Source organism: Salvelinus fontinalis, chromosome 5 (genome assembly GCF_029448725.1).
Source record: "Salvelinus fontinalis isolate EN_2023a chromosome 5, ASM2944872v1, whole genome shotgun sequence".
Classification (NCBI taxonomy): Eukaryota; Metazoa; Chordata; class Actinopteri; order Salmoniformes; family Salmonidae; genus Salvelinus; species Salvelinus fontinalis.
This window is the reverse complement of record NC_074669.1, coordinates 44,724,905-44,749,464: the sequence shown is the minus strand read 5'-3', so window position 1 is coordinate 44,749,464 and position 24,560 is coordinate 44,724,905. Positions and strand designations below refer to the sequence as shown.

At 42.1% G+C, this 24,560-nt stretch overlaps 1 protein-coding gene across 2 annotated transcripts in view; it reads right to left on the bottom strand.

Annotated features, from left to right (window-relative positions):
* The window catches only part of LOC129855654 (discs large homolog 1-like protein), a 203,074-nt gene that overhangs the window by 176,547 nt on the left and 1,967 nt on the right, over positions 1-24,560 (bottom strand). For both annotated transcript variants that reach the window (XM_055923540.1, XM_055923541.1), the window contains exon 2: positions 6,858-7,163. In XM_055923540.1, coding sequence (XP_055779515.1) covers positions 6,858-7,163 — 306 coding nt within the window. The remainder of the gene's footprint in view (positions 1-6,857; positions 7,164-24,560) is intronic.

The window sequence follows — 24,560 nt, the reverse complement described above, 5'->3', positions numbered from 1 at the left end:
TAGTCAACAGAGTATGTAAACACCATACAGTCTACGGTAAACACACAAACAAGTGAATACAATACTGCTTGTTTCTATCTCTGGTTCTTACCATGGCTGTCTACTGTGTGTAGTACCTGCCCAGCTTACCAAAACTGTTTTTTTGATAGTTTCCAGAACATTCGATAGGTCAAGGCAAATGTTCTCATAACACAAAAACTGTCCAGTCATGCTGGTGATTATATAATATTTGTATAAAACATTCACCTGATGTTGCAAGAACATTCCTAGAACATATTTCATGTGTTTTTCAAAGGTTCCCAGAATATTTCATCAGGTTGTGGGAACAGTCTGGTGGGAACATTGTGGGTACATCACAAAATGTTAAATACTGTTGAAGTAACATGGATACAGGTTAATCTGCCTCACCTAAAGCCCATTCTTGTGGGAAACTGCTATAGACCACCAAGTGCTAACAGTCTGTATCTGGATAACGTGTGAAATGCTTGATAATGTATGTGATATCAACGTAGAGGTTTATTTTCTGGGTGATTTTAAATATTGACTGGCTTTCATCAAGCTTATGAAAAGCTTGATGAACCACTAGGCTACGGCGGCAGGGTAGCCTACTGGTTAGAGTGTTGGGCTAGTAACCGAAAGGTTGCAAGTTCAAATCCCTGAGCTGACAAGGTACAAATCTGTCGTTCTGCCCCTGAACAAGGCAGTTAACTCACTGTTCCTAGGCCGTCATTGAAAAATAAGAGTTTGTTCTTAACTGACTTGCCTAGTTAAATAAAATAAAAAAAGGTTAAATGTAAGTTGCTCTGGATAAGAGTGTCTGCTAAATCACTTAAAAAAAGTTTTAAAAAAAGCTGCCCACTCAAGAAAAAGCTTAAAACTGTAGCCAGTGCCTGCAACAGGTTATCAGTCAACCTACCAGGGTACTTACAAACAGCACAGGAATGAAATCATCAACATGTATTTTTTTATTTAACCTTTACTTAACTAGGCAAGTCAGTTAAGAACAAATTCTTATTTACAATGACAGCCTACACCGGCCAAACCTGGACAACGCTGGGCCAATTGTGGGCCGCCCTTTGGGACTCCCAATCACAGCCTGGATTTGAACCAGGGTGTCTGTAGTGACACTTCTAGCACTGAAATGCAGTGCCTTAGACCGCTGCACCACTCGGGAGCCCCATAGGGTAGGACATTACACAAATGACTGATGATTGACAGAGAAATTTATGATAAAAAGATTGTGGGAGCTGTTTTGTTAGACTTCAGTGTGGATTTTGACATTATCGATCATAGTCTGCTGCTGGAAAAAAGTATGTGTTATGGCTTTATACCCATGGCTATATTGTGGATAAAGAGTTACCTGTCTAACAGAACACAGAGGGTGTTCTTTAATGGAAACCTCTCAAACATAATACAGGTATAATCAGGAATTCCCCAGGGCAGCTGTCTAGGCCCCTTACTTTTTTCAATCTATACTAATGATATGCCAATGGCTTTGAGTAAAGCCAGTGTGTCTATTTATGCAGATGACTCAACAATATACACATCAGCTACTACAGCGACTGAAATCACTGCAACACTTAACAAAGAGCTGCAGTTAGTTTCAGAATGTGTGGCAAGTAATAAGTTAGTCCTAAATATTTCCAAAACTAAAAGCATTTTATTTGTGACAAATCATTCACTAAACCCCAACTAAATATTGTAATAAATAATGTGGAAATTGAGCAAGTTGAGGTGATTACACTGCTTGGAGTAACCCTGGATTGTAAAGTGTCATGGTCAAAACATGTAGATACAATAGTAGCTAAGATAGGGAGAAGTCTGTCCATAATAAAGCGCCGCATTGCCTTTTTAACAACATTTTCAACAAGACAGGTCCTACAGGCCCTAGTTCTCTCGCACCTGGACTACTGTTCAGTCACAAAGAGGGACCTCGTAAAATTGGCTCAGAACAGGGCAGCATGGCTGGCCCTTAAATGTGCATATGCCTGCAAATCGCTCATGGCTCAAAGTGGAGGAGAGATTGACTTCATCACAACTTGTTTTTATAAGTGTTGACATGCTGAATGCACGAGGTGTCTGTTTAAACAACTAGCACACAGCTCTGACACCCATGTGTACCCCACAAGACATGCCACTCTCTTCATAACTGATGCAAGCATAACTGATGCAAGCAGTTGAATCAGATGTTTTTTTAAACAGATAAAAATACACCTTAAGCAGGATAAGCGGGGACACACAGGCACACGCTTACACATACACATGATAATACACCCACTCTACACACACTTACAAATGGATTTTGCATTGTAGATATGTGGTAGTAGAGTAGTGGCCTGAGTGAACACATTTAATGTTTTGTGAAAAGTGGTATGAAATGTCGTGTCGTGTAATATTTTTAAGTGTAAATAACTGCCTTAAATGTTTGAATAACTGCCTTGGCAGCAGCTAATGGGGATCCTTAATAAATACAAATACAAAACATTTTTCAGTTGTGCGGATGATTCTACAATGTTTCGTTTAGGGTGTAAAAAAAACATTCACCTGATGTTACAAGAACATTCCCAGAACACCTTTCGGCGGTTCTTTAATGGTTCCCAGAATGTTTCTTTAGGATATGTCAACATTGTTGGGATATGACAAGAGATTCCCACAACACTAAGACTGTCCAGTTGTGCTGATATTCAGATAATGTTTGTATCAGGTTGCACAAAACATTCCTTTGATGTTGCAAGGATGTTGACAGAACAGCCTTACTGAGTTTTTAAAAAATGTTCCCATATCATGTAATTTGGTTGTGGGAACAGTGTGGGTATATTACAAGAGATAGGTTCACGAAACACAAAATATGCTCAGTTGTGATGACGTTCATAAAATGTTTCAGTTATGTTGCACAGGACATTCTTATAATGCTGTAAGAATGTTGACATAACATATGGTCTACGTTCTTTAAAGGTTAAGGTTGATTAAGTTATGGGAGTTGTCTGGGATGTTGCAAGAATATTATTGTCACATTCGCATCATTGCACAGAACATTCCCACAATTTTGCACAATTTCCAAATAAGTCAGTTTTTATGATGTTCATAGCATATTAGATTGATGTTCATGCAATATACATTTTACTTTGTCTTGGAGGTCCTCAGAACATTGCAAGAACATAAGTTTTACCAAATATTACGACAACATTCTCAACATGCAAATTTGTAGCTCCTTAAAGCAGATTGGAATACATCCCTATTATTTTTCTCTCCAGATTTAATGGCAATTCGCATTCATAGTACATTTGAACAGCATTTAATCATACAAGCACACCCATATTTTACACATATGTTGACAATCTGCACATTATTTCATTCATAGCAGTGATGTGAAAAAAATATATATACATTTTATCAATATTAATTTTGTCAACTTCATGTTTTTTCTGCATAAAATGATAAATGATAAAATCGATTTGTGAACTACTACTCCCCAATTTTTGGGAGGTCTGGTAAAAATTTGCAGAGGCCAGGGGAAAGGCAGCCTTGCTGTGTACACTACCATTAAAAAGTTTGGGATCTCTTAGAAATGTCCTTGTTTTTGAAAGAAAAGCTATTTATTTTTCAATTAAAATAACATCAAATTGATCAGAAATACAGTGTAGACATTGTTAATGTTGTAAATTACTATTGTACCTGGAAATGTCAGATTTTTTCTGGAATATCTACATAGGCATACAGAGGCCCATTATCAGCAACCATCACTCCTGTGTTCCAATGGCACGTTGTGTTAGCTATTCCAAGTTTATAATTTTAAAAGGCTAATTGATCATTAGAAAACCCTTTTGCAATTATGTTAGCAAAGCTGAAAACGGTTGTGCAGATTAAAGAAGCAATAAACTGGCCTTCTTTAGACTAGTTGAGTATCTGGAGCTTCAGCATTTGTGGGTTTCGATTACAGGCTCAAAATGTCCAGAAACAAAGACTGAAACTCGACAGTCTATTCTTGTTCAGAGAAATATGAAGGCTATTCCATGCGAGAAATTGCCAAGAAACTGAAGATTTCATACAAAGCTGTGTACTACTACCTTAACATAACAGCTCAAACTGGAACTAACCAGAATATAAAGAGGAGTGGGAGGCCCAGTGCACAACGAGCAAGAGGACAAGAACATCAGAGTGTCAAGTTTGAGAAACAGACTCCTCACAAGTCAAACACCAGTCTCAATGTCAACAGTGAAGAGGCGACTCTGGGATGCTTGCCTTGCACTCAAATAATAAATGTGCATGTGTATTGGCGTGAAAAAAGCAGATAGGCAGGACGATAGGCAGAGCTCGCTCCTTGCTATGGACATCACACGTAATTTGTCGCATTTTGGTAGTTACGTTTCAATAAATTTGCCTACAATAATAACAATGATAAAACAAATGATGAATACGAAAACATTGATAAATGAATGTTCCAAAATGTTATCCTACCTGAATAGCGAAATGCACAGTAGCCTGCATTTGGCTGCACAAACATTCTTCTCATCTTTGTCCACTACAATATGAAAACATTCCCCTTGTAGCAGGGCTCCAGACTAACATTTTCCCCTGGTGGCACGACGTTTTTACGTTTTTGGCACCAGCCCATGATTTGGTTGCACCAATTTCTTTTCACGTCTTCACGCCTGACCTCAGATCTCACCACACGCCACTGATTCATAGTACATTTGAACAGCATTTTAATCATACAGACACAACCATATTTTTGACCCTTCCTTTTTTTGAGAATCTGCACATGTGGGTTTTAGCCTGCAATGTTTGGTTCCTAAGCCAGATCTTTTATTTTTCATGATCTGAAAAGCAAAACGTATCCTAGATCAGCACTCAGTCTTGGACACCTTGGAAATATGGGCCCAGAAATATGTAGAATACTGTATAGAGAGGATGGGTGAAGCAATGGCGAATATCCCAGTTACCAGTATGTCCCTGGCTTAGTTATGTCTAAGAAGACTAAAACAGAAGCATGGAGTTCCGGATTGTCCATACTGCTATGGCTATATTCCGAAAAATGTAAATGTAAGAGAGCTTCCCAGGTGGTGCAAAGGATGAAAGACCTGTCTTGGGAACCAAACAGTACAGGGTCAAACTCAAGATGTGCATATTGTCAACATATAAAGTGTAAAAAATATGGCTGTGTTTGTATGATTAAAAGCTGTTTAAATATTCTATGAATGAAATAATGTGCAGTTTGGTAACAAATGAATGGTAAAACATATGGTTGTGTTTGTATGATTAAATGCTTTTCAGTATCATATGAATGAAATTAAAATGCCATGTGTATCTTTCACACCTTGTAGAGGGACTACAATACAGTCCTCAAATGTGAATTGCCATTCAATCTGGAGAGAAACATAATGGGGATGTATTCCAATCTGCTTTAAGGAGCTACAAATTTGCATGCTGAGAATGTTAGGTAAATCATATTAGGTAAAACATTTTCTAAATGTTCTAGAAATGTTTGGAGGACCTCCATAACAAGTAAAATGTATATTACGTGAACATCAATGGAATATTATGTTAAACCTGAAACAAAAATTATATGAATGTCATAAAAACGTACTTATTTGGAAATTGTGGAACAGTATGCAACATTGTGGGAATGTTCTGTGCAGCCTTTCTCAATATCACAACAATATTATTGCAACATCAAGGGAATGTCCTGTGCAAGCTACCTTAAACATTGTATGAATGTAACTGAGCATATTTTGTGTTTTGGGAACCAATCTCTGATACTATTCCCACAACCTAATTCATGTTCTAGGAACCTTTAACGAACTCTGAACGTCTGTTCTGTCAACATTCTTGCAACATAAAATGAATGTTTTTTTGCACTCTGATACAAACATTATCTGAATGCCAGCACAAGACAGGACAGTTTTTGTGTTTTGGGAACATATATTTTGAAATGTCCACACAATGTTCCCACCAGACTGTTCCCTCAACCTAATTAAACATTTTGGGAACCTTTAAAGAACAGACAAAATGTGTTCTGGGAATGTTGTTGTAACATCAGGTGAATGTTTTTAGCACCCTAAAATGAACATTGTATAATCATCCGCACAACTGGACAGTATTTGGTGTTTTGTGGACATTTCTTTTGTGATGTCCCCACAATGTTCACACCAGACTGTTCCCACAACCTAATGAAACATTCTGGGAACCATTACAGAACAGGCAAAAGGTGTCTGGGAACGTTCTTGAAACATCACACAAATGTTTTATACAAACATTGTATAATCATCAGCACAACTGGACAGTTTTTGTGATATGACAAAATGTGGGAACTTTCACAGAACCATTTTTGGTTTGCTGGGAAACATTACTGGTACATTGTGCTATTACATTACCTGGAAACCTAATGAACTTTTTTTTAGAATATTCTGTGGTGGTTGTTATAGAGGATATTTAATTTAAAACATTAAAAAAATGATTGTCGTCAAAAACATTCTTTGATAAAACGTTAACTACAACCTTAGCTAATGTTCTGGAAATGTTCCCGGTTTGCTGGCTGGAGTCTATGCAAACATTGAGATGTGTCTGAACAGTGTTTTTAATTCCTCTTATGCTTTGTGTGTTGATGTAAGCACTGCAGGGGGATTCCATTATGATATTGTGTATGAGTGTGTGCTAAGAGTGCGGGATAAGGTACAGTGTGTGTAAATAGGAAAGTGGAGACCAGATAAAGAGAAAGAAGAAGAGGACGGAGGGGGAGCAGGGTCAAACAGTACACCAACAAAGGCTACGTTTCACTTTCATGTGCATGCAATAATGTATTGCATGTTTCTCTGTGTTGACATTGCACACATGTACAGTACATAGCTGTGTCCTACCTTCGTAGGGGAGATCTGTGCATGGGAGACGTATCCGTGGGCATTCTCTATTCGGGACAGTTTCTTCTCTGCTACCTGGACCAGCTCTGGCCGTCCCTCTCCCCTGCCGTCCGTGCCCTCTCTCTCTCCCCTGTTGTGGTGGTGCCTGTCCAGGGTTCCATGGTGGCTGCGGAGGGTCCCGTGGTGGCTACCCGGCAGCTCCCTCTCTCGGCCCTCCAAGCCAGGGTAGGGGTGCTGAGGACAGGCCTGGGACTGACCTTGGTCCAGCTGGGGGGTTGAACTATCTTCATCCGGAATCCTGTACTTCTGTAGAGTGGTAGATGAAGGGGGGAGAGAGGGGGGTAGGCAGAGAGAAGAGGGCAAGAGATGGGATAGTGAGAGGAAAGGAAGAGATAAAAAGGGAGTGAGAGGCAAACATAAAATAGAGAAGTGAAGGGGAAAGAGGGGAGAGGGACAGGTTTCTGTTAGTTTTCAGGTCACAGTGGAAGAGGACTAAGCACTTCTAAATGGGTTTAATGTCACTCAGCTAGAACTGTATGAAGATCAAACAGACTTTGTTCCATCACGCTGAGGATACATGCTGTGTGAGTTGTGTGTGTGTGTGTGTGTGTGTGTGTGTGCGTGCGTGCGTGCGTGCGTGTGTGTGTGTGTTTGTATCTGTAGGGCAGGCCAGGTGTAGGACCAGTGTGGAGCTAATAGCTTTAGGAGTGTTTCCCATTGTTCCATGATGATATAGCCATAATAAATAATAATAAAATAATGTTGCTGGGAAAATACACAGCATGATCACATCTAAAACCCTTCCCTTTCACTTTGACCACTGCCTCTCACTGGGACAGCACATACCCACCCAATCAACGAACACAGCACCGCTACAGGGCTTTGTCAATCTGGGCCGGTACCAGACAGGTAGTGGGATTTATTCAGGCCATGGAAAAAAAACACAAATTATTTGGACTCTCTGGGCAATCAGTGACCAGTGATTGGCCACACACTACCAGGGAGAAATGGAAATCAGCAGTATTTTTAACCCTTTACACTCTTTAGAATTGGCATATGTGAACAGGGACAAATTGAAATGCTTCAAACAGAAGAAATATGAGAAGCATATGCATAACTATGGTGGCGATTGAAAGGGAGCACTTTGGAGATTGTTGGGGAAATTATCAGAACAAAAGGTGAGGACGCAACAGTTCACCTGAATCCAGACATTCTTATTGCAGCATTTGTTAATAAGGGGCCTAACTGGTGTCTCCAGGTGGCCATACATCTCTCCAAAGTATGCACAGTTACTAAATAATTTCAATGCACTTGTAGGACTCAAGAAAAGAACCTTCAACTATTAGGTGCTTGTTTTTAGCAAGCACATTCCAGGAACAATAAGAAAATCAGCAATTCATGACACACAGTCACACGCACCCTTGCTAGGGACGGGCACGGTTATTTGAATATTTGAATATCTGAACGGACGTTAGTATACGAATACTTGAGATAGTATTCATTTGAGAATTTTTTTTTTACAATGAAAAGGCTTTGTCTCAATTAAATACAATTATCAACAGTAACAGTCAACAGTTTGGACACACCTACTCATTCAAGGGTTTTTCTTTATTTGTACTATTTTCTACAGTGTAGATTAATAGCGAAGACATTAAAACCATGAAATAACACATATGGAATCATGTAGTAGCCAAAAAAGTGTTAAATAAATCAAAATATATTTGATATTTGATGTTCTTCAACGTAGCCACCCTTTGCACACTCTTGGCATGGCAAGATGGACTACAATTACGGAATTAAGTTAGCTACATGAAAAGGAGTAGGCTACAACGAGCAACCGACAGGTAGGCTGTTGTTTAATCTGAATGGAGTTGTTGTAGACAAGGATGGGGAGCGCAGCAAAATACCCTCAGCTAGCCTTGGTAACTGGTTATCTTAACTAGCATGTTTAAATAGATTTGATGCAGTAAAAATAGGCACTGTCAGATGGGATGATATACTATATATGCACAAAAGTATTGTATGTTAATTAACACCCCTTCAAATTAGTGGATTTGGCTATTTGAGCCACACCCGTTGCTGACAGCTGTATAAAATCGAGCCTTTAGCCATGCAATCTCTATAGACAAACATTGTCAGTAGAATGGCCTTACTGAAGAGCTCAGTGACTTTCAACGTGGCACCGTCATAGAATGGCAACAAGTCAAATTTCCAACAAGTTCGTCACACAGAACGGGACTACTGAGTGCTGAAGTGCGTAGAGCGTCAAAATTGTATTTTCTTCATTTGCAACACTCACTACCGAGTTCCAAACTGACTCTGGAAGCAACGTCAGCACAAGAACTATTCGTTGGGAGCTTCGTGAAATGGGTTTCCATGGCCGAGCAGCCGCACACAAGCCTAAAATCACCGTGCAAAATGCCAAGCGTTGGCTGGAGTGGTGTAAAGCTCACCGCCATTGGACTCTGGAGCAGTGGAAACGCGTTCTCTGGAGTGATGAATCACGCTTCCCCATCTGACAGTCCGACAGACTAATCTGGTTTTGCCGGATGCTAGGAGAACACTACCTGCCCGAATGAAGAGTGCCAACTGTAAAGTTTGGTGAAGGAGGAATAATGGTTTCGGGCTGTTTTTCATGGTTCGTGCTAACCCTCTTAGTTCCAGTGAAGGGAAATCTTAATGCTACAACATACAATGACATTCTAGACGATTCTCTGCTTCCAACTTGTAGTAACAGTTTGGGGAAGGCCCGTTCCTGTTTCAGCATGACAATTCCAGTGTGCACAAAGCGAGGTCCATAGAGAAATGGTTTGTCGAGATCAGTGTGGAATAACTTAACTGGCTTTCACAGAGCCCTGACCTCAACCCCATCAAACACCTTTGGGATTAATTGGTATGCCGACTACGATCCAGGCCTAATCGCCCAACATCAGTTCCCGACCTCACCAGTGCTCTGGTGGCTGAATCAAAGCAAGCCCACACAGCAATGTTCCAACATCTAGTGGAAAGCCTTCCCAGAAGAGTGGAGGCAGCTATAGCAAAAAAAAGGGGGCACCAACTCCAAATTAATGCCCATGATTTTTGAATGAGATGTTCGATAAGCAGATGTACACATACTTTTGATCATGTAGTGTAGATAACCTGTTGCATTTACAAGTTTGTAGCGGGAGTCAGTGGCTACTTTTTCTCTCTCTCCCTCCCGTGTCACACACACCACTGCCCCCTGCCCATCCCCCACCATTCTGGAGCGTACACTGTCTCTCTCGAGTTGAGCAGGTTACGCATCAAACAAGTGTCCAAGTTTAAACAAAGTTACAAAAAACACGCTATCAACTATCCGGATATCCCAAAACATTTTAGGAAAATATTTAAAATAGTGATTTATTTTAAAAAAATGCCCATCCCTAACATACACACACAAACACACTCTAATGCAGTCCGTTTACGGCTGCGGTGTCAACTCAGCCACCAGCCTCAGGAAGTACGTTCCATCCCAGCCCTCTCCTTCAGCCATACTGCGGTTTGTCCACTCTGTCTGACCTTTAACCAACTGACCCCTCAGAAGGCTACTCTGGCTTCTTTGGGGTCAGTAGAAGGCACTCTAAAAAAATCTACACCATTTGTGCTTAGATGGACAACAGACATACATTTTACTATACAGATTAGCTATGCCAGCTAAAAAGAAACAACCCAATCATAACCATTTTGGCTGGCTCCCATTTGATTGTGAGAACATTCTAAATGCAATGGTAACATGCCCATCCCAAAACATTTAAAAATACACTTATGTAGCATGCCATTAAGGCAGAGCGTATACAAATGGTAGAGGGAGTAAGTAGAAGTATTGTATTCGCTTCCTGGGTCAACCCATTCCAGTTTCCTCTTCTCCCCTCCTCCCAACCCTGTCAATCACCTAAAATAAGACTCGGTGAGCCCACAGTACTAATCCGGTTTAGAGCAGAGGGCCCAAACAGCAGTAATATGCCCTGATATATTCACACACCCCACAAAGACACAATACATTAGGTCTGGGATGTGTACTACTGCTAAATTACTTGATGTTCTAATGGGAATGTGTATGCTCAGTTGAGCTGTTTACATTCTGCTTCATCATTATCACAAACAGACTGGTGCTCCTGATACTGTAGCTTTGAGAGATAATGTTCATTCCGTTGTTAGAGCAGCGGCATTCAAAGTTGGAGTCGCTGGCAATTGCAGTGGGTTCTCCACCAAAAAAATATTATTAAAAAAACATTGAAAAATACAACGTTATTGAGTAAATGTATACATTGGTTCTCTTAATTTTGAATAGAGAGATGAAAATGTAATTAATTGAAGGTTATTTGTTGATGTTAAAAGGTATGGTTGTGTGGAAGAGATATGGCGTGGTGTGTCCCCGCTGAAAAAGTGGAAATAACACTGTGTTAGACTGTACATCTGTGTGTGAAAGAGTGTGTGCATAACCTAGCTGATAATTGTAAATTTGCGATTTGTTTGGATTTGAAAATTCAACCGTTGTAATATAAAGGGGTGGGGCTCAGGGGCTGTGTGTTGCTGTGGGTGTTTGAGTGAGAATGACAGCGGAGAGCCAAACAGTAAATGCACAGCCCCCTTCATTATCGATGCATTGTGCCGACTCATTGCAGACTGAAGTCGGGAGCTGAGCATTACGTGTTAGCCAGAATAAAGCTGGCACCTAGCCGAACTGAACAAGTGTGCTCACATACTTCCTTAAAATATCTTCACTTGAAAAACATCTTCAGACGCCGTAGCTAGTATACGCTTCCTCAAAATAGTACAAATTAATCAAAGATTAATTAAATAAAATTTATGACAGAAATCTGTCATAAATGTTGGATTTTTTTAAGGAGGAGATCTTAGTCGCGCAATTTTACATCAGTGTTACTCAAGTAAAAAATATGCATGAAAACGATCTCTCGTTGAATGACAATAAACACTTAATTGAAGAATTCCTACAGTTGACCAATCACCAACAAATGGACATAGACTCCAGCTACTAAACTTTGACTTGCTTCAAGAAAAGAAAAATGTGCACGAACAGCCGAAAAAAAACCTTTGCCGAAGACCAAAACGGGAAAAAAAACATCACAAAAGGACATCATAATATGCACAAACTGTTCCAAACTGTTTCGGATGGGAAGCATGCGGATTAGATGAGAGAGAATGGGATGGGACGTTCTCACGCTTCTATTCATCATGGGTGCTGGAGTTGATTTACTAAACTATCACACTGCCTGGCATAGGCCTAAACATGACATGTATTTAAACATTTTGTTGTTGTAGTGGGGACAGTAACGTTAGAACTTTTTAAGAAATTATACTTTAAAGAAAATGTTTTTATATATAGATATATAGCATTAGTGCAAAGACTGGAAGTCTATGGTAACTGCTAGCATGCTAGTAGATACCATAGACTTTCAGTCATTGTGCTAATGCTAATAAGCATTGGCTTGCGAAACTACCTATACTATACTAGATGCGAACATAAAAATGGTATCCATGAGGTCATCGACTCTGGGGAATTTGATAAAGTGCTTATTTGCCAAAATCCCAAAGTATCCCTTTAATAAATACATTTCTATAGCTTACAAACAATTTTTTTACAATGGTGGGAGAGTCCCAAGATGGAGGCATGGTGGTTTAAAAACAGCGCCACCTGTTAGTCATCTAGTGTATTAATATAAAACATTGGTCGCAAACTACGCTCACTTATCAACTAGGCCTAATGAATATGTGCTCGACAAACAAGAGAGAAAAGAGAGACTGCATTGACAAGGCACTCAAACAAACCTGAAGAGTCGTTCAGATACATATACTGAACAAAAATATAAACGCAACATGTAAAGTGTTGGTCCCATGTTTCATGAGCTGAAATAAAAGATCCTAGAAATGTTCCATATGCATCAAAAGCTTATTTCTCTCAAATGTTGTGCACAAATTTGCTTGAATCGCTGTTAAATGAGCATTTATCCTTTGCAAAGATTTATTTTTTTATTTTATTTCACCTTTATTTAACCAGGTAGGCTAGTTGAGAACAAGTTCTCATTTGCAACTGCGACCTGGCCAAGATAAAGCATAGCTGTAACGGTCCTGACCTGTTTTATGTTGTTTTGGTATGTGTTTATTGGTCAGGGCGTGAGTGTTGGGTGGGTAGTCTATGTTTTGTATTTCTAGGTTGGTTTTTGTGTTCGGCCTGGTATGATTCTCAATTAGAGACAGGTGGTTATCGTTTGTCTCTAATTGAGAGTCATACTAAGGCAGCCAGGGTTTCACTGGGGTTTTGTGGGTGTTTGTTCCTGTGTCCACACATGGACGGTTGAAGGTTAGTCACGTTTGTTGTTTTGTAGTTTTGTAGTGTCTTGTTTGCTGTTTTCATTAAAAGATGGCTTATTTCCCTCAATCCGCATCTTGGTCCTATCCATGCTCCTTCTCGTCTAAGGGGGAGAACAACATTGACTGCCTTTACAATAGCAGTGTGAACAGACAACAACACAGAGTTACACATGGAGTAAACAGTAAACAAGTCAATAACATAGTAGGAAAAAAGAAAAAAAAAGAGAATCTATATACAATGTGTGCAAAAGGCATGAGGAGGTAGGCAATAAATAGGCCATAGGAGCGAATAATTACAATTTAGCAGATTAACACTGGGGTGATAAATCATCAGATGATCATGTGCAAATAGAGATACTGGTGTGCAAAATAGCAGAAAAGTAAATAAATGAAAACAGTATGGGGATGAGGTAGGTAAATTGGGTGGGTTACATACCGATGGACTATGTACAGCTGCAGCGATCGGTTAGCTGCTCAGATAGCAGATGTTTAAAGTTGTTGAGGGAGATAAAAGTCTCCAACTTCAGAGATTTTTGCAATTCGTTCCAGTCGCAGGCAGCAGAGAACTGGAAGGAAAGGCGGCCAAATTAGGTTTTGGCTTTAGGGATGATCAGTGAGATACACCTGCTGGAGCGCGTACTACGGGTGGGTGTTGCCATCGTGACCAGTGAACTGAGATAAGGCGGCGCTTTACCTAGCATAGCCTTGTAGATGACCTGGAGCCAGTGGGTCTGACGACGAACATGCAGCGAGGGCCAGCCGACTAGAGCATTCAGGTCGCAGTGGTGGGTGGTATAAGGTGCTTTAGTAACAAAACGGATGGCACTGTGATAAACTGCATCCAGTTTGCTGAGTAGAGTATTGGAAGCTATTTTGTAGATGACATCGCCGAAGTCGAGGATCGGTAGGATAGTCAGTTTTACTAGGGTAAGTTTGGCGGCGTGAGTGAAGGAAGCTTTGTTGCGAAATAGAAAGCCGACTCGATTTGATTTTGGATTGGAGATGTTTGATATTTATTTATTTATTTATTTTACCGTTATTTTACCAGGTAAGTTGACTGAGAACACGTTCTCATTTGCAGCAACGACCTGGGGAATAGTTACAGGGGAGAGGAGGGGGATGAATGAGCCAATTGTAAACTGGGGATTATTAGGTGACCATGATGGTTTGAGGGCCAGATTGGGAATTTAGCCAGGACACCGGGGTTAACACCCCTAGAGTCTGGAAGGAGAGTTTGCAGTCTAGCCAGACACCTAGGTACTTATAGATGTCCACATATTCTAGGTCGGAACCATCCAGGGTGGTGATGCTAGTCGGGCGTGCGGGTGCAGGCAGCGACCGGTTGAAAAGCATGCATTTGGTTTTACTAGCGTTTAAGAGCAGTTGGAGGCCACGGAAGGAGTGTTGTATGGCATTGAAGCTTGTTTGGAGGTTAAATAGCACAGTGTCCAAGGAAGGGCCAGAAGTATACAGAATGGTGTCGTCTGCGTAGAGGTGGATCAGGGAATCGCCCGCAGCAAGAGCAACATCATTGATATATACAGAGAAAAGAGTCGGCCCGAGAATTGAACTCTGTGGTACCCCCATAGAGACTGCCAGAGGACTGGACAACATGCCCTCCGATTTGACACACTGAACTCTGTCTGCGAAGTAGTTGGTGAACCAGGCAAGGAAGTCATTAGAAAAACCGAGGCTACTGAGTCTGCCGATAAGAATATGGTGATTGACAGAGTCGAAAAGCCTTGGCCAGGTCGATGAAGACGGCTGCACAGTACTGTCTTTTATCGATGGCGGTTATGATATTGTTAAGTACCTTGAGCGTGGCTGAGGTGCACCCGTGACCGGCTCGGAAACCGGATTGCACAGCGGAGAAGGTACGGTGGGATTCGAGATGGTCAGTGATCTGTTTGTTGACTTGGCTTTTGAAGACCTTAGATAGGCAGGGTAGGAAGGATATAGGTCTGTAACAGTTTGGGTCCAGGGTGTCTCCCCCTTTGAAGAGGGGGATGACCGCGGCAGCTTTCCAATCCTTGGGGATCTCAGATGATACGAAGGAGAGGTTGAACAGGCTGAAGATAGGGGGTGCGACAATGGCGGCGGACAGTTTCAGAAATAGAGGGTCCAGATTGTCAAGCCCAGCTGATTTGTATGGGTCCAGGTTTTGCAGCTCTTTCAGAACATCTGCTATCTGGATTTGGGTAAAGGAGAAGCTGGGGAGGCTTGGGCGAGTAGCAGCGGGGGTGGGTGGGGGGGGGGGGGGGGGGGGCGGAGCTGTTGGCCAGGGTTGGAGTAGCCAGGAGGAAGGCATGGCCAGCCGTTGAGAAATGCTTGTTGAAGTCTTCGATTATCACGGATTTATCGGTGGTGACCGTGTTACCTAGCCTCAGTGCAGTGGGCAGCTGGGAGGAGGTGCTCTTGTTCTCCATGGACTTTACAGTGTCCCAGAACTTTTTGGAGTTAGAGCTACAAGATGCAAATTTCTGCTTGAAAAAGCTGGCCTTTGCTTTCCTGACTTCGTCTGCGTGTATTGGTTCCTGACTTCCCTGAACAGTTGCATATCGCGGGGACTATTCGATGATATTGCAGTTCGCCAGGATGTTTTTGTGCTGGTCGAGGGCAGTCAGGTCTGGAGTGAACCAAGGGCTATATCTGTTCTTAGTTCTGCATTTTTTGAACGGAGCATGCTTGTCTAAGATGGTGAGGAAGTTACTTTTAAAGAATGACCAGGCATCCTCAACTGACGGGCTGAGGATAATAATAAGATAATCCATCCACCTGACAGGTTTAAGAAGCTGATTAAACAGTATGATCATTATTAAACAGTATAGGGACAATAAAAGGCCACTCATAATTGTGCAGTTTTGTCACACAACACAATCCCATAGATGTCTCAAGTTTTAAGGGAGCGTGCAATTGGCATGCTGACTGCAGGAATGTCGAGCTGTTGCCAGACAATTGAATGTTCATTTCTCTACCATAAGTCTCCTCCAACATCGTTTTAGAGAATTTAGGGAAGTCCACTCGGCTTCACAACCTCAGACCACCTGTATCCACGCCAGCCCAGGACCTCCACATCCGGCTTCTTCACCTGGGGGATTGTCTGAGACCAGCCACCTGGACAGCTGATGAAACTGGGTTTGCACAACCAAATAACTTTTGCACAAACTGTCAGAAACCATCTCAGGGAAGCTCATCTGCATGCTCGTTGTCCTCACCAGGGTCTTGACCAGACTGCAGTTTGGTGTTGTAACTTTCCACTAGATGTTGGAACATTGCTGCAGGGACTTCCATTCAGCCATAAGAGCATTAGTGAGGTTGGGCACTGATGTTGGGCTATTAGACCTGGCTCGCAGTAGGCGTTCCAATTCATCCCAAAGGTCTTCTATGGGGTGAGGTCACCAATCTCGACAAACCATTTTTGTATGGACCTCGCTTTCTGCATGGGGGGATTGTCATGCTGAAACAGGAAAGGGCCTTCTCCAAACTTTTGCCACAAGGTTGGAAGCACAGAATCGTCTAGAATGTCTTTGTCAAATCAAATCAAATGTTATTTGTCACATGCGCCGAATACAACACCTTACAGTGAAATGCTTAACCAACAATGCTTTCAGAAGTTAAGAAGAAAAACGTGTTAAGTAAAAAATTGATACGTTAAAACAAAATAAGAGTAACAAATAATTAAACAGCAGCCGTAAAATAACAATAGCGACGCTATTACAGGGGGTACCAGTACAGAGTCAATGTGCGATGGCACCAGTTAATCGAGGTAATTGAGATAATATGTACATGTAGGTAAAGTTAAAGTGACCATGCATAGATAATAAACAGAGAGTAGCAACAGCGTAAAAGAGTGGTCTGGGTAGCCTTTTGATTAGCTGTTCAGGAGTCGTATGGGGTAGAAGCTGTTAAGAAGCCTTTTGTTCCTAGACTTGGCACTCCGGTACCGCTTGCCGTACGATAGCAGAGAGAACAGTCTATGAACAGGGCGGCTGGGGTCTTGGACAATTTGTAGGGCCTTCCTCTGACACCGCCTGGAATAGAGGTCCTGGATGGCGGGAAGCTTGGCCCCAGTGATGTATTGGGCCATATGCACTACCCTCTGTAGTGCCTTGCGGTTTGAGGCCGAGCAGTTACCATACCAGGCAGTGACGCAACCCGTCAGGATGCTCTTGATGGTGCAGCTGTAGAACCTTTTGCAGATCTGAGGACCCATGCCAACTCTTTTCAGTCTCCTGAGGGGGAATAGGCTTTGCCGTGCCCTCTTCACAACTGTCTTAGTGTGTTTGGACCATGATAGTTTGTTGGTGATGTGGACACCAAGGAACCTGAAGTTCTCAACCTGCTCCACTGCTGCCCCGTTGATGCTCGGTCCTCCTTTTCCTGTAGTCCACAATCATCACCTTTGTCTTGATCATGTTGAGGGAGAGGTTGTTGTCCTGGCACCACACAGCCAGGTCTCTGACCTCCTCCCTATAGGCCAGGGGTGGGCAATTCCAGTCCTCTGGGGCCTGATTGGTGTCACAGTTTTAACCCAGCCCTAGCTAACACACACCTGACTCCAATAATCACCTAATTATTATCTTTAGTTTAGAATGCAATTTAATTAATCAGCAGTGTTTGCTATGGATGGAGAAAAAGTGTGACACCAATCAGGCCCCCGAGGACTGGAGTTGCCCACCCCTGCTATAGTCTGTCTCATCGTTGTTGGTGATCAGGCCTACCACTGTTGTGTCATCGGCAACAGGGACTATGGTGGTCTGTTTGAAACATGTTGGTATTACAGACTCAGTTAGAGACAGTTTGAAAATGTCAGTGAAGATACTTGCCAGTTGGTCAGCGCATGCTCAGAGTACACGTCCTGGTAATCCCTCTGGCTCTGCGGCCTTGTGAATGTTGTCCTGTTTAACTTCTTGTGGGCAGGGGGCAGCATTTTCACTTTCGGGATAAATAGCATGCCAAAATTCAACTGCCTGCTACTCATCCCCAGAATATAAGATATGTACATTATTAGTAGATTTGGATAGAAAACACTCTGAAGTTTCTAAAACTGTTTGAACCATGTCTGTGAAAATCACAGAACTTATGTAGCAGGCAAAACCCTGAGGACAAACCCTTCTGAGTTTAAATGTTTTTGATGTCACTGTCTTTTCAATGAGGTTTCTTAGAGACACCAGATTTCTAATGGACTTGCTTGCAGTTCCTACGGCGTCCACTGGATGTCACCAGTCCTTGGAAATCGGTTGAGATTATTCCTTTGTGTAATTAAGAAGTAGGGCTAACGTAAATGAGGGTCACATGAAGTACATTTTTTGAGATAGGCACGTTACGAAAAAAGTTGCGTCAGTTTGTTTTCTTTTTGTATTCAACACAGATCATCCTGTCTTCAAATTGATCGATTATTAACGTTTAAAAATACCTAACGTTGTATTACCAAAGTAGTTTGAAATGTTTTGGTAAAGTTTACATGTAACTTTTGATATATTTTGTAGTGAAGTGGCGAAAGTTGGAAGCAGTGTTTTTCTGGATGAAACGGTCCAAATAAATTGACATTTTGGATATATATCGACGGAATTAATCGAACAAAAGGACCATTTGTGATGTTTATGGGACATATTGGAGTGCCAACAAAATAATTTTGTCAAAGGTAAGGCATGATTTATATTTTATTTCTGTGTTTTGTGTCGTGCTTGCAGTGATGAAATATGCTTCTCTCTTTGTTTACTGTTGTGCTATCATCAGATGTTATGTTATGTTATGTTTCGCCGAAAAGCCTTTTTGAAATCTGACATGTTGGCTGGATTCACAACGAGTGTAGCTTTAATTTGGTATCTTACATGTGTGATTTAATGAAAGTTAGATTTTTATATCACGTTATTTGAAAATGATGCGCTGTATTTTCCCTGGCTATTGGCCGGTGGGACGATTGCGTCCCACCTGCCCCAGAGAAGTTAAAGTTCTTACTCACATCGTCTACGGAGAGCGTGATCACACAGTCGTCCATAACTGCTGATGCCCTCATACATGCTTCAGTTTTAAATGCCTCGAAGCGAGCATATAAGTAGTTTATCTCGTCTGGTGGGCTCGTGTCACTGAGCAGCTTGCGGCTGTGCTTCCCTTTGTAGTCTGTAATAGTTTGCAAGCCCTGCCACATCCGACGAGTGTCGGAGCCGGTGTAGTACGATTCGATCTTAGTCCTGTATTGACTCTTTTCCTGTTTGATGGTTCGTCAGAGGGCATAGCAGTGTTTCTTATAAGCTACTTGGTTAGAGTCTCACTCCTTGAAAGCGGCAGCTCTACCCTTTAGCTCAGTACAGATGTTGCCTGTAATCCATGGCTTCTGGTTGGGGTACGTACGGTGACTGTGGGGACGACATCATCAATGTACTTATTGATGAAGCCAGTGACTGATGTGATGTACTCCTCAATGCCATCGGAAGAATCCCAGAACATATTCCAGTCTGTGCTAGCAAAAGAGTCCTGTAGCTTAGCATCTGCTTCATCAGACCACTTTCTTATTGATCGAGTCACTGGTGCTTCCTGCTTTAGTTTGTCTTTGTAAGCAGGAATCAGAAATATAGAACTACTGTATGGTCAAATATGCCAAATGGAGGGCGAGGGAGAGCTATGTACGCGTCTCTGTGTGTGGAGTAAAGGTGATCCAGTTTTTTTCCCTTCTGATTGTACATTTAACATGCTAATAGAAATTATGTAAAACAGATTTGAGTTTCCCTGTATTAAAGTCCCCGACCACTAGGAGCGCCGCCTCTGGATGAGCGTTTTCCTGTATACTTATGGCTGTTTGAAGCTCATTGAGTGCGGTCTTAGTGCCAGCATCCATTTGTGGTAATATGTCGACAGTTGCGAAAAATACAGATGAAAACTCTTGGTAAATAGTGTGGTCTTGTCTTCCCAGAGGCCGCTGTTCTATCCTGCCGAAAAAGCTTAAAACCCGCCAGTTGTATGTCATTCATGTCATCGTTCATCCACAACTTTGTGAAACATAAGATACTACAGTTTTTAATGTCCCATTGGTAGGATACACATGATCGTAGTTTGTCTATTTTATCAATTGATTGTACATTGTCTAATAGGAACGATGGTAAAGGTAGATTACCCTCTTGGCAAAGGATCCTAACAAGGCACCCGGATCTTCGTCCACGATACGTCTGTCTCTTTCTCCTGCGAATTACAGGGATGAGGGCCTGAAGTAAATCTTTCCCGTCCGACTCGTTGAAGAAAAAGTATTCCTCCAGTATGGGGTGAGTAATCGCTGTCCTGATATCTAGTTGCTCTTTTCGGTTATAAGACACGGTGGCAGAAACATTATGTACATAATAACTATAGCCTTAAGATTCCCCTTCACTGGAACTAAGGGGCCTAGCCCGAACCATGAAAAACAGCCCCAGACCATTATTCCTCCTCCATCAAACAGTTGGCACTATGTATTAGGGCAGGTAGCATTCTCTGGCATCCGCCAAAACCAGATTATTCCGTCGGACTGCCAGATGTTGAAGCGTGATTCATCACTCCAGAGAACGCGTTACCACTTCTCCAATGGCGGCGAGCTTAATATCACTCCAGTCGACGCTCGGAATTGCTCATGGTTATCTTAGGCTTGTGTGAGGCTGCTCAGCCATGGCAACCCATTGCATGAAGCTCCCGACGAACATTTCTGGTGCTGACGTTGCTTTCAAATGCAGTTTGGAACTTAGTAATGAGTGTTACAACCGAGGACAGACAATGTTCACTTGCTACGTGTTTCAAGCACTCGGCAGTCCCATTCTTGCCAGCTTGTGTGGCCTACCACTTCGCGGCTAAGCCGTTGTTGCTCCTAGACGTTTACACTTCACAATAACAGCACTTACAGTTGACCAGGGCAGCTCTAGCAGGGCATAAATTTGACGAACTGACTTGTTGGAAAGGTGGCATCCTATGACGGTGCCATGTTGAAAGTTTCTGAGCTCATCATTAAAACCCACATCAAACAGCTCTGGTTCGATGCAGCCGTTATATATCAAAGCATCTGTGACATGTGGAGGGACTGACTGACTGCGCTGCTCTCTTGGCCTCTCTTGGCTTCCGTAATGAGCCTCACATCAGATGCTGCTAATCATCTCATTCTCTCATCTTCTCCTTCTCTATCCATCTTCACTGTCCTCCTCTCCCCTCTCCCCTCATTCCTCTCCTCTCACTACTCTCTCCGGATTTCTCTCACTCACTCACTTGTATTGCGTGCTGTACCTCGAGGACCGGAGTTAAATACTGCCTGTGGTCGGACACAAGCCATAAATACACCTATGTTTGAGTGGGAGGCTCAGGCTCTTATGTAAATGAGTGTCATGCAGTAAAGTGTAAGGATTGGAGCAGACATAATGTGTGAGGTTTTGAGTCATTGTGCCAGGGCTGGGCAGGGATGGTTTGGGCTGCGTGACTGGAGATTGAGGGAGAAGAGAGAGAGGCCTTCAGTACCCTTCTGGCTATGGGACGCCCCGCTCAGCTTTCTCTCTCTCTCTCTCTCTCTTACATACACACACACGTGCAAACCCTGCCTATTACTGCCCCGCCTCTCACACACAGTCACATAGCCTGGCATAAGCCGGTCACGGCATAGCAAGCCCAGCTAGACTCACAAAGGACAGAATATAAATGGTACGTCTGTTTGTAGCCTGCTCAGTTTGTATCATAGTTTGCTAAAGCTACAACCTGAGAGCATCTGAGTGGGTGGTTAGCTGTTTGACAGGATTCCACATGGCAGGTTGTACCACTGTGCCATTGCACACTCATGCTGGGGGATCTATACAGTACGGTAGGTAGGCCCATCAGATGGCAGCTACACTATAGTATGTGGACACCCCTTCAAATTGGGCTATTTCAGCCACACCCGTTGCTGACAGGTGTTTAAAATCGAGCATACAGCCATGCAATCTTCATAGACAAACATTGGCAGTAGAATGGCCTCAAGTTCTTAATTATCTCTACAGATCGGTGTCCCACCTTCGGGATGGTTGAGCTAATGTGCGCTAATGTGATTAGCATGACGTTGTAAGTAACAAGAACATTTCCTAGAACATAGACACATCTTATATGGGCAGAAAGATTAAATTCTTGTTAATCTAACTGCACTGTCCAATGTACAGTAGCTATTACAGTGAAAACATGCCATGCTATTGTTTGAGGAGAGTGCACATTTATGTACTTGAACATGTATATATTGACCAATCAGGCATATTTGGGCATATTTCATACAACATTTTGAACAGGAATGCAATGGTTCATTGGATCAGTCTAAAACTTTGCACATACACTGCTGCCATCTAGTGGCCAACATCTAAATTGTGCCTAGTCCAAAATCAGATAATGGCCTTTCTCTTACATTTCAAAGATGATGGAACAAAAAAACAAAAAAAACAACGGTTGTTTTTTAACATTAATTTCACATTTATTTCCACAAACTTCTAAGTGTTTCCTTTCAAATGGTATCAAGAATATGCATATCCTTGCTTCAGGTCCTGAGCCACAGGCAGTTAGATGTGGGTATTTTAGGCGAAAACTTTAAAAAAGGGTCCGATCCTTAAGTGGCCCTGACCTCAATCATATAGAAAATGTGTGGGCAGAACTGGAAAAGCGTGTGCGAGCAAGGAGGCCTACAAACCTGACTCAGTTACACCAGCTCTGTCAGGAGGAATGGGCCAAAATTTAACGAACTTATTGTGGGAAGCTTGTGGAAGGCTAACCGAAACGTTTGACCCAAGTTAAACAATTCAAAGGAAATGCTACCAAATACTAATTGACTGTATGTAAAATTCTGACCCACTGGAAATGTGATGAAATGAAAGCTGAAATAAATCACTCAACTATTATTCTGACATTTCACATTCTTAAAATAAAGTGGTGATCCCAACTAGACTAAGACAGTGAATTTTTACTAGGATTAAATGTCAGGAATTGTGAAATACTGAGTTTAAGTGTATTTGGCTAAGGTGTATGTAGACTTCCGACTTCAACTGTACATGCATATGCACTTTCTGTATATACATGCGTACGCACACACGTACGCACGGACGCAGGCACACACAGCTTTTTTCTGCATACACCACAGTTCAGTAAGTTGGTTTCAGTGAATGGCCTCAGTCTGTTTCCTGTAGAGCTATGGAGGAGTTGGTGGCAGGGAAGAAATGGGCAAAGGATCGAACTGTCTCATCTCTCCTCGCTGTTCGTCATCTCCAGCTCTGTTCGCTCTGAGCAGTAGCTCCCCTCCCAATCTCTCTACACACTGACAGCAATGAGACGGGAGGAGGAGGAAGAGGGAAGAGTAAACCTGCAGTCACTGAATCATTTTGATTTATTTAGAAACCTCAGGCAGCAGACAGACGACACCCAGACAGAAGAGTTTTGTCTCTCGCCTCATCTATTAATTAAGTTACTTGTCTTCAGCAATACCATATTCAGGTAAACTGCAGCCACTAACGGTCTCTCCCTCTCCCATGGCTGACGTTTCCTCTGACAGACAAACTCCCATCCCTTATACACCAACCCAGCCTGAGCCTTCCCATATTCAGACACCAACCCAGCAGCCAATTACTTACAGAACAGTACATGAACATGTACTCTGGTCTGCACTACACTGCCTTGCTCAGCTCTACCCTACCAGTTAGATTTCAGAGACCAAGACTAACACTGAATTGATCCTACCCACACAGCTCTGGTAGTCACTCCGCTATGGGAGGTCCTTTCTTCACTGAAACAGTTGGGAAACAAAGAGTTAGACTCACATAAATAAAACCACCAGTCCACTGTACTGGCCTGCCTTCCTACTAACACTTCTGAGAGATAATTTTCTCTAGTGTAGAGCGATGCGAGTGTGTTAAGGCGTCCGCATGCTTCCCAGCCGAAACAGTTCAGAAGAGTTTGTGCATATATTATGACTACATTGTGACGTTTTTGTTTGTTTTGGACTTCAGTAAGGGTTTTTTCGGTAGTTCGGGCTCATTTATTTGAGACAAGCTGAAGTCAGTAGCAGAAGTCTGTGCCCCTTCGTCTGTGATTGGTCATTAGTAGGGATTCGTTAATAAAGTCTTCGTTGTCATTCAACTTTGAGAGACAACTCGTTTTCATGCAAATTTGTTCAGTGACAAATACTGCACCAACAATCTCAGTTAGATGTAAAATTACGCAACTAAGATCTCCTTGGCAAAAAAGTCTAAATTAATGACCGATTTCTTGAGTTATCTTTGATTAATTCTGACTATTTTAAGGAAGTGTATACTGGCAACAGCATCTCAAAGTGGACAAACAGTACTGCTGCTGCTTTTTCCTCATTTCTCAAGCAAAGGTCTTTTAAGGGAGGAC